We start from the raw sequence: 16,474 nt of genomic DNA on the forward strand, positions 1-16,474 counted from the left end.
TTTAAACTCAAGTCCTATATTTTATTGAATAAAAGAAACATTAAATTATGGAGGCTAATGATATAAACCACATTATTTTTGGCAGTTTATGTTGCCTATCAAAAAATAACCATGGGTAATAAAGGTTATTTTTTTGTAATGTATACACAAACGTTATAAAATAATTTTGTAATATCATTGAATCACACATCATTATATAAGTTCGTTGATTTTTTTTAATAAGTTATATAAATGATTGCTAACAAAATATATTGGAGAATTAGGGGAAAATTAATTAGGTGTGTTTAGGGTCATGCCAAAATATATTATGGAGAATTACTTTCACTTGTTTTATTATGGCTATGATAAATCTTATCTATATAATTATGAATATATAGAGTAAGTGAAAATAAATTATGTATTGATAATGTTACATTATCATCTAAGAGTAGTTATATTTTATATATAAAAAATTAAACACTTAATCAATAATCCTTTTTCTTTATCTTTTTCTTCCTATTATATTACATCATTAATCAAATCAATTTATTATTGTTTTTTTCTCTCAAGATGTAGACAACTCAAGATTATTCAAGAAATATTTTCATCATCTAACTAAAAGATTTTGTAAGTAAATTTATTATTTTTACAAGTCATATTATTGATGATGTCTGATTAATCAACAATGTAAATATTTTACATTGATAATACATAATCATTAAACTTATAGAGTTAATATTTTTTTTTTCATTTTTAACATAGTTGAATAATTTTAATCTCGAACACATATACAGTTGATTATATATTATATACAGTCAGTATGAATCGTATATGCTATGAGAGACGACTTTGACGTGTAAAATAATTTTTTATTTATATACTAAATGGTATTTTTTTTTGTTCAGGACGTCGTTTTTTTTTTCCTGTCAGAAGGATATAATTACTTAAACAACTCCATTTGACAAGAGTAAAAATCTAAAATATCAAACAGTTTTCAATTGGGAAGCACATTTTTTCTGTGTTTGTTGCTTGCGTCTCCATGGGACCACTTGCTTAAAGCTTTCATAAATGCTTGCCTGCAGTTATAAAAATATAATTATAAGATGAGATATCAACCTAACCAAGTCATAGGCCCAGGCAAGGAGTAAATAGCCAAACGGTGCAGGCAAAAAAATCTCTCAAACCAAGAAATACTCGATATTTTTATTGGTGGACAAACCAATTATTCTCATTGATTTTAGTTTTGTAAAGTCTTAGTAAATCCAGGCATATAACGTTTCAACTTTCAACCAAGAAAAAAAAAATAGTGTCCACATTAATTCTTTTCCTTCAAAATGACCTTTACCTTTCATCATTGACTTGAATGATTTGCGATATCTATAAAAGTATTATGGTGGGGATGTTCTTAAAATGTTTTTTGTTCTTTTTTTTTTCCCCAAAAGGCAACAAGAATTTCTCACTCGCAACTAGCAAGAAAATCCAATGAAGAAAGAACTTTATTTTTTGTGTACTATAATAGTTACACTTATTATAAGTCTTTTTAGTTTAATAAAATAAAAATAAGAGTTATGTTTTAGGAGAAAATAATGTATTTTACTCCCACAAGCAACAACAACAACAGTTGGTGCTTTTTCTTTAGCCAGGTAGTGAAAGTCCAACTTTGGGTACCCAAATGTTGCTGCTGTTTGACAGTTTTAATTTCTTGACTCACAGAAAGTAAGCAAGTCTTTCCATTTCTTGCGTAAGTGTAGGGTATACTCGGCTCAAGAAAATTTAACACGGAAAACATTCTTTAAAAACGAAATCAGCACTTTTTTCTTTTTTACAAAGAAAATCAAACATACTAATACACAAGCTTTTATAATTTCGGTGGCTCTATAGTCATAGTCAAACATCACTTTTGTTCATGAGACAACATGCCATTTATAATGCATACCTAACGCCTTAGCTGGCTCTGCTTTAATTTATGTATGATTTGGATGATATATCAATATATCATGACACCTTAAAGCAACAAAATAATGTGAAATGTCCAATGATAGACGGTTTAAACGTACACAGATCAAAATTATTACCCTTACTTTGCCACGAACATGGAATCCATGGATTGAGCATATATTGAATCAATCAAGAAAATTCTTGTTAAAAATAACGAACAGGAACGATTATTGAACAAAATTTCCTTGTTATTTTTATCTCTTAACTATTCGAATAGTATTTGAAAAATATTACACCGTATATTCTATCAAAAAAGTTAATGTAAATGAAAAATATTTCACGAAAAGTTAGAAAGTAGTCTTGTTAATTTTATAGTATGAAGACTTACCCACATATGTGACCTTGGCTTAGACAGAGCCCAGAAGCTTCCTCGTCTGGGAACTCTTGTGATCTTCACGTTAGGCATAGTAGAGCTGGAGTCGGATGAAAAGTCAAAAGTGCCCTCAGCGTCCTCTGTGGTGATCTTCTTGTAACCGGTCCACCTGGAGGACCCAAAATTGGAATTCCAGTAGTCCCTGGGAGTCCTATAGGAGGTGGTGAAGGACATGGCCCGGCCCACGTAAGGTCCATCAAGCACGGTGATAGGGGAGGGACCGTCAACGTCGGAAACCTTGTTGGTGTCCAACAGAAACAACAACCTCGGAGGCAGCTCCAAGGTTTTTTTAACAGCATTACCACTGTCCTCGGGCTCCGATTCGGTGTGGCAATGCCTAGGTTTCCCCGGTGCTTCCTCCCACTTGAAGGGAACCGAGATTGTGTTCTGCGGCGGTGGAGTTTCCGGCGGCATGGTTGGGCGTGAGATTAAGAGAGAGAGCTTTGTTGGCACATGATGATCACTGCACTTGTTATCCTCTGACTCCATCAATGGTGGTAGTTGTTACTACTTCAATTCACTTCTCTCTAGCTAGTGTGAAGTGGGTATGTGTGGTTTTATTGAGATTGAAACGTGTCAATGAAGAGAGAGAAGAGTGGTGAATGACTGTGCATTGTGGTTGTTATATTGAACAACAAATTTGCTGGGGTCCTTTCAAAAGTCATGGAAATGACTTAAATTACGTGTGTTTGGTTTGTGACTTGTAGATGTGGTAGAGGTGAGAAATGTAGAAAGGAAATCAACAAGTTGCACTCTACTCTACCCCCAATTGTAGGGTAACCGCAGGAAGGACTAGATAGAAATCAACGTTGACTCTCTGATTTTTTTTAATGAAAGTAAGATATTTTTTTAGTCCAAAATGATAAGATTAACCATCAAAATTTAAAAATAATTAAAGCAAGTTTAGTTTTGTCTTTCTCAATAACGTTTTTTTCATACAAAAAATTAAACCTTTGTCAACATATTTAAAAAACCCAATAATCTAACATGTGTATTGAATCTTATTGGTAATGTTTACCGTCTAATATTAATTGACAATACATAACAACTTAAGTTTTTTCTTTGTTAATTGTCATTTAATTGAAATTAAAATTAAAATTTTGGCTTAATAACTTTCATAATAAATTTCGATCTAAAAAATTAACATTAAGTATAATAATATTTTTAATGAAAAATAAAATTGAAACACTTGAAATACTACATCTATGAGTTTTGTCATTTTTGGAATCTATATAAAGTCAAAATGAAACATTATCTCTCTTTAGTTTTTCTTGGGAGAAGAGCCACCCCGTGATCCTTGTTGACTCTCTCTGTGTAGATCCCATCGTTTAGGTGGAAACCTCCGTATCATATGAACGAAAAAAAAATTAAATGATAATATTTTTTTTACTTAAACCATAATTTAAAACTTCTCTAATTATAATGCAAACACTCAAAATCGACTATCAATTTTTCCTGATTGGCGAAACTTTTAATAGAACTGCCGTGAATGACTCATGATAATGTTTGCATACATAAATGAAACTTGTTGAGGATTGGGCTTAGGGACAATCCGTATAATGGGTTATTTAAACAGTATATATACAAGCATATATATATATATATATATATATATATATATATATATATATATTACTGTAGAGTAAAAAAATACTTTATTGCTACAGGAGAATATTATCTTCTAGAGGGATTAAATCTTGTCTCAAGTAATCAAGTCTATTTTAGACTCATATAAATGCAATCAATATCATTACATACTGCATAAAATACTCTTTTTTTATAATTACTGTAATTAAGACTTTTAGTTTCTTATTAAAATCCTTATATATCTATATAAGGTTTGATTTTTTAGATGGATTATAAAATTAATTTTTTGTCTGTAACTTAGTCCACGATATATGCAGTTATTTTACAATGTTATTTTAGTCAAACATTTACTGTCAGACTTTTTGCAAATATTTATCTATTTTTACAAAATTTCAACGGTGCCAAAGTTCAGTTCATGCAAGAGACTTTAGATTTCAGCCAAGAAATCTTGAATTTTGGTTGGGACATCAACATTTTCATTTCAGATAGGCCATTTCAAATATATCATTATGATCTAATTCAAACAAATAATATAATAATGATGAATGTAATTCATCTTTACGAAAAAAATATAGATACTAATTATAACTTGAATTTTGCTAGAAACACAAAATGGGGATAATATACTCTCCTATTTGATTTTTAATGGAAATTTCATTAATAAACCTAGAAATACAAGATATATTGGTCTCCAAGATGTTAAAAATGAAATAAGGAGCTACATATAAAATATGACTATCACATCAAAAATCTAAGCCATACTTAGCCAAAGCATCAATAATTTAATTTGTTTCGCTTAACATATGGACCCAAACTTTTTTAAAAAATATATATATTTTATTGAATTACCAATCCCCACACAAGGTGTGCGCCACATGGGGTCAAACTTAATTTACTCTCCTATTTTGATTTATTCACACTTTTAGAACCCTTTCAATAAGCTAATTCATAAATTGAGAATCATTGAACCGCTGAACCAATTTGTTTGGTATTGTTTAAGTATAATTAGAGATCTTAGAATTTGAATCCTAAATATACCGTTACATTAAATATTTAAAGAAAAGAATATATGTAGTCTAAATAAAAACAGAATCAGAAGTAGGTGCCTATACCATGCATATATTTCTGTATTTGTGTGCTTTGTCCGGTACAAATATAGGTTGACACGTTGAAACAGTGAGAATTGCTTCTTCTTCTTCTTCTTTTTTTTTTTTAAGAAAAATTGTACCGATTAGAATTTATGAGTATTGTAAGATAAATCACGAGATTATTGATCATTAAAAATTGGAAAGATTAAAATTATTATTGTGAAAATCACTATTACTTGAACCATAGATAACTTTAAGAATATATTGCAAAATCTTATTAGCGTTGGATAAAAATAAGTAAGAGAAATTCAACTAAAATGGTTAATTAAGTTTTTTAATAGAAATTAGTTAATGGTAAAATCAGTAAATAATTTATATTTATAACATCATGAAAATATTATTATATTACTCAATAATATGAGATGATTTAATTCTGTCAATAATTCATCACAAGTAAACATATATTACATTAATAAATCTATATGGATAATATGAATGCACTTTTTCTTTTTCAAAATACAAATATTCTTAATATTTTTTTATATCTTTTCTTGTTAGAGGGAACTTGACGTTGATAACTTCTTTATTTTATTTTAACTTTAACCAAGACAACTTTTTTTATTCTTAATGTGGATGCAGACTGCTATTATTATAACATAAGCTCGCCAAAATGAAATGGCAATTAGGAGAGTCAAAGAAAAGTGCATGCCTTATTGATAAAGTAGAAACTAATCAAAAAGAAACAAACAAACAGGAAATCGTTGATGAAAGGAAAAGAAGAAGAAGAATTTAAAATTTATACAAATTATTTGTACTCATAGTCATAGGGTTGTAAAGGAGTTTTGAATTTGCTATTGTTGATCCCGAGAATCTTTTGAGGCCATTTTTCTAAATAATTTACATGACTAATGAATAAACTTTGGGATATCAAAGAAAATATTTGAAAATATTGCACGAAGAGAGTCGTCCTTATCCTAATAGAATGAATGCCTTTTAGCTAGCTAGAGAGCCTTAATGTCTGATTTTTTAAAATATGATAACATTAACTTTAAATTATTAAGCATAATTTAAATACATATTTAATCTAATTTCTATCATAAAATTTATATATGTTAAAACGTATATATATAACAAAAAGAATTGATCCCGTAAGAAACATAAACACTATAGCCAACCAGGAAAAAGTTCGATCCGACAAAAAAACGTTCCAGCTCATAAAAGTTGAAAAAGAAACAAAAGGAAAGGATCGGAGAATACCAGCGCGCACATACTAGGCCTTTTTCACTCCTTGTTGTTTAGCAGCATTATTTTCTACTTTTATAACTTGGTGATATATATTATCTATTAAACTAAAGTGGTGTGATATAAAAAAACATTATCTATAAATTATATAAAATTTTATAAAGTTGATTTTTTATAATTTTAAATTTAGTTATTCAATTAGTTAAACATATTTTTATAAAGAACTTAATTAAAAATTCATTTTATAAATTTGACATTGATAGGAATTGTTCACAACAACAATAAGATATTACAAGATCCATTGATAAAAAATTATTTTACTCTCTGCTATATATCTATTTTATATATTATATAAAAGTTCGTTTACAATTTTTACCAATATCAATATTTTGAATTAATTTTCTTTTTTATTGTATAACTTCATTTTTCCATTTTTTTATTTCTTCAGTTTATAACCTTTTAATTGTCCATATTTTAAATTTATTTTTTATGAAAATTTATTAAAAATTTCATTTTATAACATTTGGAATTAGTGTAAACTGATCCTATACATGACAACAACAATAAGATATTAAAAGATTCCTTAATAAAAATATTTTGTACTTTCTTTTATATATCTATCTACATAGTATATAAAAGTCCATTTCTTAACTTTTCAATTATTAATAGGAATCCAAAGTGCATGTATTCGTTTTTTAATTGCAAATTGATCCCTTAACAATCATAACCTAATCACTTTAGGGTTCCATTAACTAATTATGAGTGGTCATGAAAATATATCAAGTAAAGTATAAAATTTGCCAAATATGAAATCAAGTGCTAAGGTAATCCTAATTGTGATGGGAAAAAATACTATATTGAAATAAAATAATAATATCTCAATCAAAACATAACATCTATTATAGTCCTAGTTATGTTAGAGATTTAGTTGTTGATAAATCAAGACTTAATCCTGAACCAAAATATAATATTACAATCTTATAAAACCTAGAAGCGGAAGGAGCAAAAAAGAAGATAAAGAATGAAATCCCTATTAAGTCCAACGTGATCTCAATCTTTTGTTAATTATACTGCGACCATTCAGAACCCTAATTTACTTTTCAAATTTGTGCATCCTCTTCCGTCTTCTCCAAAGTCTTCCTTCTTTTTCAATTATAGTAAAACATGAAATTTTTTTGAGAAGAAATAAAATTAGGACACGTTTCACAATCTTGTAAAAGAATGATAGGATGTTGGGGAAATTACATGATTATTTATTAAAATCACATGATCATGTGACGTTGACAATAAGTCAATAATCATTCCTTGATAAGAACACACCATGTGGTAGCTCTTACTTTTCCGTTATATTATTTAAATTTTTAATATATTATTAATTTTTTAGTTTAAATTTTAACAAATATAAGTTACTAGATATTTCAATAAATATTTAAATATATTTTTTATATATAGACATGTTCTAAAAATTATTATTATTGAAAGTGTTATCCTTCGTATGATATCATTCATTTTAATGATATTTTGTATGTTTTCTTTCAACTTTCTTTTTAAAAAAGTTTATTTTATTCTTTTTTTTTTGTTTGTATGTTTAATTTGGGATAACAAAAACTGGATGAACTTGTTTAATTACAATAGAATAAATTAATGTTGATTTAAAATTTTTTTATCGAACAATTAATTAAAATTGTACACATGTATGTTTTATAATAGTAAAATATATCCGTGTGAATTGATCTAAATTTTACTGTGTATGTGTATTTTTATCAATGTGAATTAATTAAATTTTTTCTTAATCATTATTACTAATGAATTTTTTTAAATTTTACATGTGTTTTATAATAGAACAAATTACTATATTTTTAAATATACTTGTAATTGAATATTTTTTTACATATTTTTAATCAATAAAAAATATGTCATTTTAATTTACACGCTTCTTATATCTATTATATAAAATTCAAAAAATAAAATAAATATAAAATGTAAATATTTCAATTCATACAATTTTTATGTAGTATAATTGATTTAAGATTTTATTAGAAATATAATAAAATAAAATAAATATAAAATCAACATTAACTGAATTATTTGAAGGGAATGAATATGAGGGTGCTAAGTAACACTCTAGAATATATATATATATATATATATATATATATATATATTAGATGTTTTGTAAAATGGAATTTTATCATCTAACCATTGAATTCAAAGTTTTCATTAAACAGATCAAGTATATAATAACATTTTATATATTTTATAAACTACTTAATACTTTATCAGTCAATTTGGCATATAAAATATTTTTTAAATTATAAGTAAATATCAACTATAAAATTAAATACCTATCAACTTCTAAAAAACTCTCTATATAAATGCTTAATTTATCTAAAATTTAATCCTAAAACATTATATCATAAAGTAACAGTTAGATATATTTAATTATTATTCTATGGAAACTTAATATTGTCATATACTAACAGTTTAAAGTTAAAATAATTTCCATTGAGATATATAGTTTATCTAATGAAAATTAAATCACATATTAGTATACATAAAGTGAATTTATACTAGACACATTATACTAACAAACAATTCCTCTAATATTAATATAGAAAAAGAATTAATTTGTTTGTTTGTTTATCAATAAACTGAATAATGTTGATTTATGATGTTTGTGTTAATAATTTAATTTAAGTTTAATTATTTATTTAGTCCATATAGCTTTCAAATTTATTTTTTTTATTTTCTATAATTAATAAGTGAATTTTTTTAATATTTGAAATTTAATTATATTTCAATTTCTAAAAGATTTTTGTCATTAAAATTTTTTAACTAATGAAGTTAAAAATTTGTAAGGACAGAAATTTTTGGGAAATTAAAATATAAATATTAGAGATTAAAAAATTTAGTTATTGAACTTATGATTAAAAAATTTACTTATTAATTATAAGAATTAAATGGGATAAGTTTGAAAACTATAAAAATTAAATAGGTAATTAAACTTTTAATTTAAAAAAAAACAAGTTTAACTATCAATATATCTTTATCGATCCATTACATAAGTAAATGACATTATTTTTAATCGGACTCAACTTCTAAACATTCTAAAGGTGCCACTGCTCCACTCATTCTCACAACTATTGGTTCCTCACCTTAATTAATGTTCTCCAAACTAGGACCAAACAAGCGAATCACATCATATATTCCATACATTGAAAATTTGAAATCAAATGAAGTAATATAGTTGTAATATATGCATATGGTCTGAGGACATGCAGTATAGTGATGGTTATTGCTGAGGAACACATGAGATACATGTACCAGAAATAGTAAGCTTTCGTTTTCTAAATTTCTCCACCGCTATAAAACTGGCAACTATTTATATAGTGAATTTCCTCCTTCAATTTCGTTTATTGATTGAATTTTAAGCAACTTAAAAATAGTAATGTTATATACCATCGACAATTTGTGCTATGAGGGTTACCTTTAATCGATGGGTGCCAAATTCAGGGCTTCTTGACAAGTAAACCGAAACTAGAACATCTTTCATCTTCCATAGAACTTAATAGATCGAACCCAATCACAACCACTTCTAATAGATACTGTTGCACATATAGGGAACATGCGTATTGATTCTTGGTGACTATGACTAGCAAGCCCATCCTCACCACTGTCTTAATTCCAATCTGATGCTGCAGTGCATGGTTATGAGTATATATATATATATATATATATATGCCTTTAGAAGATCATTCCTAGCTTTCCCATAAATTTGAGAAGCCCAGTACATAAAGCTTTAACTAATTCGAATTAAAGTTATGTGGATCCAATAAAATTAACTTTAATTATGTTCAGAATTTTGCCATGTAATCATGTATAGTGTCGGTCCAACCTGTCTTAAGAGTTTTGAAAGGCTTTTCACTGATGTAGATTCTTTAGTACTTTCGTAGTAGGTCAATAATAATATAAAAAAAAGAAAAGAAAAAGAAGCAGAATTAGTTGAAGGGATGAAACACTTAAAACAGGAGAAAAAAGAGACAAGAAATCAATGTTTGATTTGAATAGCTAAAACTCATTAAGGAAGTTTGTTGTCCATTTAATAACTGCATTTACATGTGCGCTTGTTTTCAGTTACGTTTAAATGAAGGTTAATCCGACATCTCTTCCTTCTACATATTTGTCTTGAAAAGTAGAAAGGTTCCTGTGAATGTCACGAAAAAGTAATCACACCCTATATGCGATATATTGATGAGAGTTGTCTATCAAGTATATGTTTGGTTATCCTAAGTAAACGTTCAAATATCCACCTCGTAGTTATTGGTGAACATATCTAATAGATAGTTTTGTATAGTCTTAAAACGAAAAAATTATTAGGTGGATTTAAACCATCATTTAGTCTATGATTCTAATCATTCTCTATATGACACATATCATTTAGTCTATAATTCTAATCCTTCTCCATATGACACATATTCAAGTATCATTAAATATTTTTTTTAAATTAAAAAACTTAAATACGGGTTATATAAAAATTGATCTGCATCATAAATAGATAGTAGTTCAAAACTACCTAATGATTTCTCAACCTTAAAAACTCATAAATTATATTAAAAGCATATCCCTAATTAATTTTTACTTTCAATTTCAGGATTACCAAAATAACCCTATAGTATTGGTTGGAGAATGACAACCACATTAGCTAGTTGGATAGTGCTTAATAACAGTGATGGGGATTGGGGAGTGTAAGATAGAAGGAATATGATATTTATTTTTTTTGTTAGAGAAAGGAATATGATATTGAGCCCAAGCATATTATAATAAAGCCGAAAATTGTTATATTTCCAAAGTGGTGACGAATTGCTTCTTAGATTTTAGGCAAGTTGTATGGTTTCCGAGCCCACGACGATACTTTTGAGGGTTCATCCAACCGATAGTGGCCCAACAAAAGGAAAAGATAAGCATATTGTAATGTTTTGAACATTTCTCTTTCACACTTTCACGACCCAAAAAGAAACTTGATTTTTATGGATGAACAAAAAAAAATGCTGTCAGTTTATGGACCAGAAGAATTGGTGCTTGCACTTTTTTGTTGTTCTTTTCATATTTATGCTTTTCTTCTACTTTCCAATTTGCAAAGCCAGATGAGGAAAAGACTTATTCCATGACAACACTCGAAAGAAGAGAGAACTTGCAACATCACCACAGCAATATATACCATATACAAAGGCACCTTATTGGAGGAAATATTATATCAACAAAAAGAAAACATTCCACGAAGTCCAGTTAAAGCTCATGTGATTAGAAGTGAGAAAGGTTAAAAAATGGTTTGTAGTGTAATTTTCAGCTGATTCAAAGAATAATCTTCTGTCTTGTTGCACAGATAACTATCCATATAGATCAAAGTGTCATAATACTTCAATATTTTAATTTTTACACATAGTGCTTTTAAAGTGAAAAGGATGTGACATATATCTTGCTAATTAAAAAAAGGTAGGTGTATTTGGTCGAGTTTGTTAAACATGGGAACATGAAAATTTTGAAATAAAAGCACTGTACACAGTACACTTATCTTTTCATTTATTTATCCAACCTAACAAACGGCAAATTATTTAACGCTATAAGGAAAATACATTAAGCTTACTATTATTTTTTCTTTTTTGGGGCATGCCCTGTCACCTTTTAATATGGTGGGTCTATGAGTTCGTTCAAGTCAACTAAGGAGACAGGAAAAATCATGGAAGTTTCAATACCATTGGAATCTTTGTGTAACATCCATATACAAATTGATGTTATTAATAACTACAGTAATATAAGTATAGTATAGACAAATAAACACATAAAGGCCATTCTAGACCACAAGAATCCGTTGCTACCTTCTCAAACATGTCATTCCTTCACGAGCTAGAGTTCCCTCAAGGTCTCCTATAATTCTAGCCGTCCTAACTTCTAGACCTCTTTGAACTTCATGGAACAGATTTCTAATGCTGTCGGCAAACCGGTTCATGTCAATGCCTGAACTTTTCCCCATCTCTTCTGCCACTCCAACAAAGCCAGAAAGTATCTTGGACTGAATTTCCATCAGTTTTTGTCCTGTTGCAACTATGTATCTTTGTAACTGAAATGTTTCTTCTAGGAAGTGCTCCAGTGTTGATGTTTTCTCCTTTGCTCTTGCAGCACTCACATCTCCACGGTTTGCATAGAGGTCATTCTCGTGCTGAAATAATGTGCAAGAAAATTATTGAGTGATGCTTAACATTAGTCCATTTTTTATATATATCAAAAATGGGTATTAAAAAGAAGCCAAAAATGTTGACATGGATAAAAGATTGTTCTGAGGATGTTGTCAATGGATTGTAGAGACAAAAAAAATACTAATGGAACTAAATAGAATTAATGCTTACTTACCATCCGTTTGCAAAGATCGTCAGTCTTCTCTTGGAGGGATTGATATCTTCCAACTTGTTTATTCAGCAACGTTGTCAAGGACAGATAAGCCTTCATACCAACTTTGCTATCATCAGTAATTTCTGCATGCTCGTCATTGGCTTGCCTTCCTGTTAACCTTTCAACAAGAACAAGTTGCTGCTTCAGCCTCTTGATCTTGTAGGATATTCCAAGAGCATGAAGGTCCATCTTCCCTAGGGACTGTTTTGTTGTACTTAAGGTCTGGCTGGTAGATGCTATCTTTTCAGAAGCATCAGCTTCTACTTTACTTGGACTTTGATTTTGCATAGGAGTAGTAGGACTATCCTCCCTAGAAATACTCTTTTCTTCTTCAATCTCAGTTTCTGGAGATTGAACTAGTAAATTAGCACCGTTAACCTGGTCATGGGGCTGACACTGTACTTCCTTCTCACAATCTTCCTCAACCAAAGTTTCCATCGTTTCTAGCACTTTTTCACCTGGTTTTCTCTTGACAACCTTCACTCTTGACCAGACAGCCTCTTGGGCTATTTCTAAAGATTGTGGAGGCAAATTTGAGTTATTTTTTAAGGGCCTCAATTTTGATACAAATTGCTCTTTCAGGGAAGTCAGTTCATCTTCTCTCTCCAAAAGTAAGGTCTCCAATCTCATCTTGTCATGCCTTAGCTGTGTCACATCCTTGACCAGCCCCTCCACATGTGCCTGCATCTGTTTCATTTCTAATTCTGTTCTCAACAACTGCCACCGAAATGCCTCTAATTTTTCATCTTTGAGTCGCATTTGTTCAGCAAAAGCATCTAGCTCTAAGTGATGCCTCTGTTCAATCAAGGTTGCATACCTTTCTGCCTCAGCTCTCACCCAATCTTCCAAACGCTTAGCATTAGCAGGAATGGCTGGACACAAAATAATAGGACAAAGGGTCAAGGCAACTCTATAGTCTATACACCAACAACAAATACAAACAGAAACAATACAAGTTTGAAGAAATTAATCTTACATAAGTCTCCATTTCTTTGCTGCAAATAGTGATCAGGAAAGGGTGAAAGTTGGTCTGGTTCATTTGCAATGTGTGAGGACCCTGTGGAACTATGCTGCACACCTCTATTACCAGGGAAAACATCCATCCTTGAACTCAAGTTAACCAACATGCTTTTTAAGGATTGTCTTTCATGTTTTCCTTCTGAAACAGCCTTCCACCTTTGTGTCTCCTGCTCAGCTTGCTTCCTCCTAGCCTTTGATAACTTAACCTCCTTCAACAGCATTTGCTTCTCTGCAGTGTCCAGCTTAGACTTCCTCAACATTGCTGACAAAATTTTATCCTTCTGTTCCAAATCCTTGTGAAATTTTGTGATCTCCAAAGACAATTTCTGCGCCATCAAATCCGACTCCTCCTTCTTCTCCTCCACAGAAGCAAGCTCTTGTCTAGTAGCTTCCACTTGCTTAACCGCGCGACCGAGTTCAGCCTCAAGCTGCCTTTGGTTTGACACAAGCTCAATGAAAGCAGTTTTGTGCTTCCTAAGATCAGAAGAATGCTCTTGAGCTTCGCGCCTAGCAGATTCTCTCGTTTCTTCAGCATCCTTCTCGACATTGTTCAGCTTTTCCTCTAGCTCCTTCCTCTTCTGCTCCTCTTGTTCAATCTCCTTGTCTCTTGACTCCACCAAAGATTCCATGTCCTTCAATTTCTGATTTAATTCAGAAATAGCAGCATCCTTGTTTCTCTCAAAAACTCTCAGCTCGCTCAGTAGAGCCCCAATCTGCTGCCGAAGTCTCCTCCTTTCACTCAACCAGCTTTGCTCTTGTGCTGCAAAGATTCCCACAACTTTCTCATTGGCCTTGGCATCCTCATGCCTCATTTTTTTCAGATTCTCAATTTCTCCCTCAGCAATTTTGAGTTTGCATTCTCCCCCATTTCGCATTCCCTTCTGAAGCTTCCACACAACCAACCCCAAGAGTCGAGCACTCCCTTGAAGCATTGTGTCACGGATTTTAGACCATTTCTCAACCTCAACTTGTGGTTCTTCTGTGAGGACTTGGAGTGCAAAGAATGCACAAGAAACACCAAAATACATGGGATACATGCTTTCAGTGTCACTCTTGTTGTCACACCCATCTCTATCCAAAACAGAAACTTCCTTCTCACCCATTCCTGTGAGATCGGATTCCCTGGCACCTCTGCAACTGAAAACCAAAAGTTAGGAAACAAAACCAGCAAAGACTGTAATTCCCACATTACCTTACAACTCACATGATTCAGACCACATAAATGGGGGAAAAGCACAGACCCACTTCGGATAAAACAGATCACAAAATGATTCAATAATTGGGAAAAACCAAACCAACTAGGCTTAGTACATTGGCAGTGCAATAATTGAGGAACAGCAATACCCGGTGAAATTGATGGGTGCAGAATGTGACTAAAGCAACAGTTTCCTTTAAAAAAAATAAAATTCAACAACTTACTCTTCCCACTGCTGCAACTCACATCCAGTGAAGCAGAAACTGCAGCTAGGGAAAAAGTGTTATTCCAATGGACAAGTTAACTCAACCAGTCACACCAAACAGCAAAGCTCTATGTAAACTAATGTCAAAGGTGTCTTCTTCTATAAAAGGGCCATGAAAGATGGGCGCTTACAAGTGTAACACTGCACATTCGGTTGAAAAAGGGTACTCCACTACTCTACACTGAATAGAAAGAAATCTAATGAATTATGCTCCCTGGTTTTCAGTGAAACACTGCCCTGTCAACCCCACATGCTCCTTCCTTTCTTTCTTTTTATTTTAATTTTCCCTTTCTTCACCACCAACCCCCCCACTGTTTCACACTCTTTTCTCTTTGCCTAAGGCCTTAACCATTTAGCAAGCAAAAGCACTAGATTCCTGGATGCTTGTCACCATTAATTTCAAGAGAGAGAAACTCAGCAACAAAAAGAATAGATATCCAAAATCAATTTGGCTTAGAATATTGAATAAATTCAGAGTTGCTTACCTGTCTATTGATCATTAAAATATACAATAAGACATTTCTGTAATAAAAAATACTTGCAAGACCAGAGTTTCAACTGTCAAGGGTCCAGCTCAATTGATTGAGTCGGATACGTCTGGCTTTGATTCCTAGGGATCAAGCTAGAGTTTCAACAGGAGATAAAAAAAATAAAAAATGAAATTATCATGGACAGTACATATATGAAAGTGCATGGAAGCAGTTACACAAAGTATATTTTTATGTTTTCCTTATACGTATACAAGTTGAGAACAAGTGCTGGTTGCTTTGCAACGTGGTTTACCCATTTTTGAAAATTCGGTCCCTGTCATGATTGGTAGTATATAGTATAACAACAACAATACAAACAAGCGAATTAGTAACCTTCTCCTGGACCACGTATCTTATGCGTGAATTAATCCTACGATTACTGGGGAATTGTTTGCATCCATGTAAATATAATACCTTCACAAGTTAGGAATAATTCAAATATGTTGAGATGCCACCAATTCTACAATATCTGAGATCCTTGATAGTTGTTGTGGGGCAAAAATATATGTTGCGTTCAGTACATATTTCTCAATATCCAAGCAATAAAGGTGTCAACGGTCATGATGGACCCGCAATGCACTAGAGGGATATGTTTGAAGCTTCTATTTAACTGGTTTCCTTTTGAGAATTGAGATGTGCAAAAGCTGGAACCTGTTAAACAAAAGCTATACAACAACAAACTAAATTATGAATGTCAGGGTCATATACATTTTAATACATAGCAGAAAAAATTGAGATACTTTAAGTAGG

The 16,474-nt window shown here is 30.7% G+C and overlaps 2 protein-coding genes across 5 annotated transcripts; both read right to left on the reverse strand.

The window, feature by feature from the left end:
• Nucleotides 1-836: 836 nt before the first annotated feature.
• Nucleotides 837-3,059, reverse strand: LOC114410284 (uncharacterized protein At4g00950-like). Its single transcript, XM_028374163.1, has 2 exons — nucleotides 2,306-3,059; nucleotides 837-1,055 (listed from the first exon to the last, which is right to left on the reverse strand). The coding sequence occupies exons 1-2, from the start codon at nucleotides 2,837-2,839 to the stop codon at nucleotides 963-965; spliced, it is 627 nt and encodes a 208-aa protein (XP_028229964.1). The 5' UTR covers nucleotides 2,840-3,059; the 3' UTR covers nucleotides 837-962.
• An 8,930-nt stretch (nucleotides 3,060-11,989) lies between these two features.
• LOC114410286 (myosin heavy chain, striated muscle-like) lies at nucleotides 11,990-15,906 on the reverse strand. 4 transcript variants are annotated; one of them, XM_028374167.1, is made up of 4 exons: nucleotides 15,680-15,906; nucleotides 13,691-14,871; nucleotides 12,676-13,586; nucleotides 11,990-12,484 (listed from the first exon to the last, which is right to left on the reverse strand). In XM_028374167.1, the coding sequence occupies exons 2-4, from the start codon at nucleotides 14,835-14,837 to the stop codon at nucleotides 12,140-12,142; spliced, it is 2,403 nt and encodes an 800-aa protein (XP_028229968.1). In that variant the 5' UTR covers nucleotides 14,838-14,871; nucleotides 15,680-15,906; the 3' UTR covers nucleotides 11,990-12,139. The 4 variants fall into 4 exon arrangements, with proteins under 4 accessions (XP_028229968.1, XP_028229967.1, XP_028229966.1 ...); XM_028374166.1 differs by lacking the exon at nucleotides 15,680-15,906 and adding an exon at nucleotides 15,326-15,671; XM_028374165.1 differs by lacking the exon at nucleotides 15,680-15,906 and adding an exon at nucleotides 15,154-15,671 and having other exon boundaries at nucleotides 13,691-14,865.
• Nucleotides 15,907-16,474: the final 568 nt, after the last annotated feature.

This window comes from Glycine soja, chromosome 4 (assembly GCF_004193775.1).
Source record: "Glycine soja cultivar W05 chromosome 4, ASM419377v2, whole genome shotgun sequence".
Taxonomy (NCBI): domain Eukaryota; kingdom Viridiplantae; phylum Streptophyta; class Magnoliopsida; order Fabales; family Fabaceae; genus Glycine; species Glycine soja.

Excerpts from the sequence above, each read along its gene's own strand:
- LOC114410284 (XM_028374163.1), bottom strand. The coding sequence starts at position 2,839 with ATGGAGTCAGAGGATAACAAGTGCAGTGATCATCATGTGCCAACAAAG. Across the intron at positions 1,056-2,305 it reads AGCCAAGGTCACATATGTGG|GCAAGCATTTATGAAAGCTT; the intron begins GTAAGTCTTCAT and ends TTATAACTGCAG.
- LOC114410286 (XM_028374167.1), bottom strand. The coding sequence starts at position 14,837 with ATGGGTGAGAAGGAAGTTTCTGTTTTGGATAGAGATGGGTGTGACAAC. Across the intron at positions 13,587-13,690 it reads GCAAAGAAATGGAGACTTAT|CCATTCCTGCTAATGCTAAG; the intron begins GTAAGATTAATT and ends TTTTGTGTCCAG. Across the intron at positions 12,485-12,675 it reads ACGATCTTTGCAAACGGATG|CACGAGAATGACCTCTATGC; the intron begins GTAAGTAAGCAT and ends ACATTATTTCAG.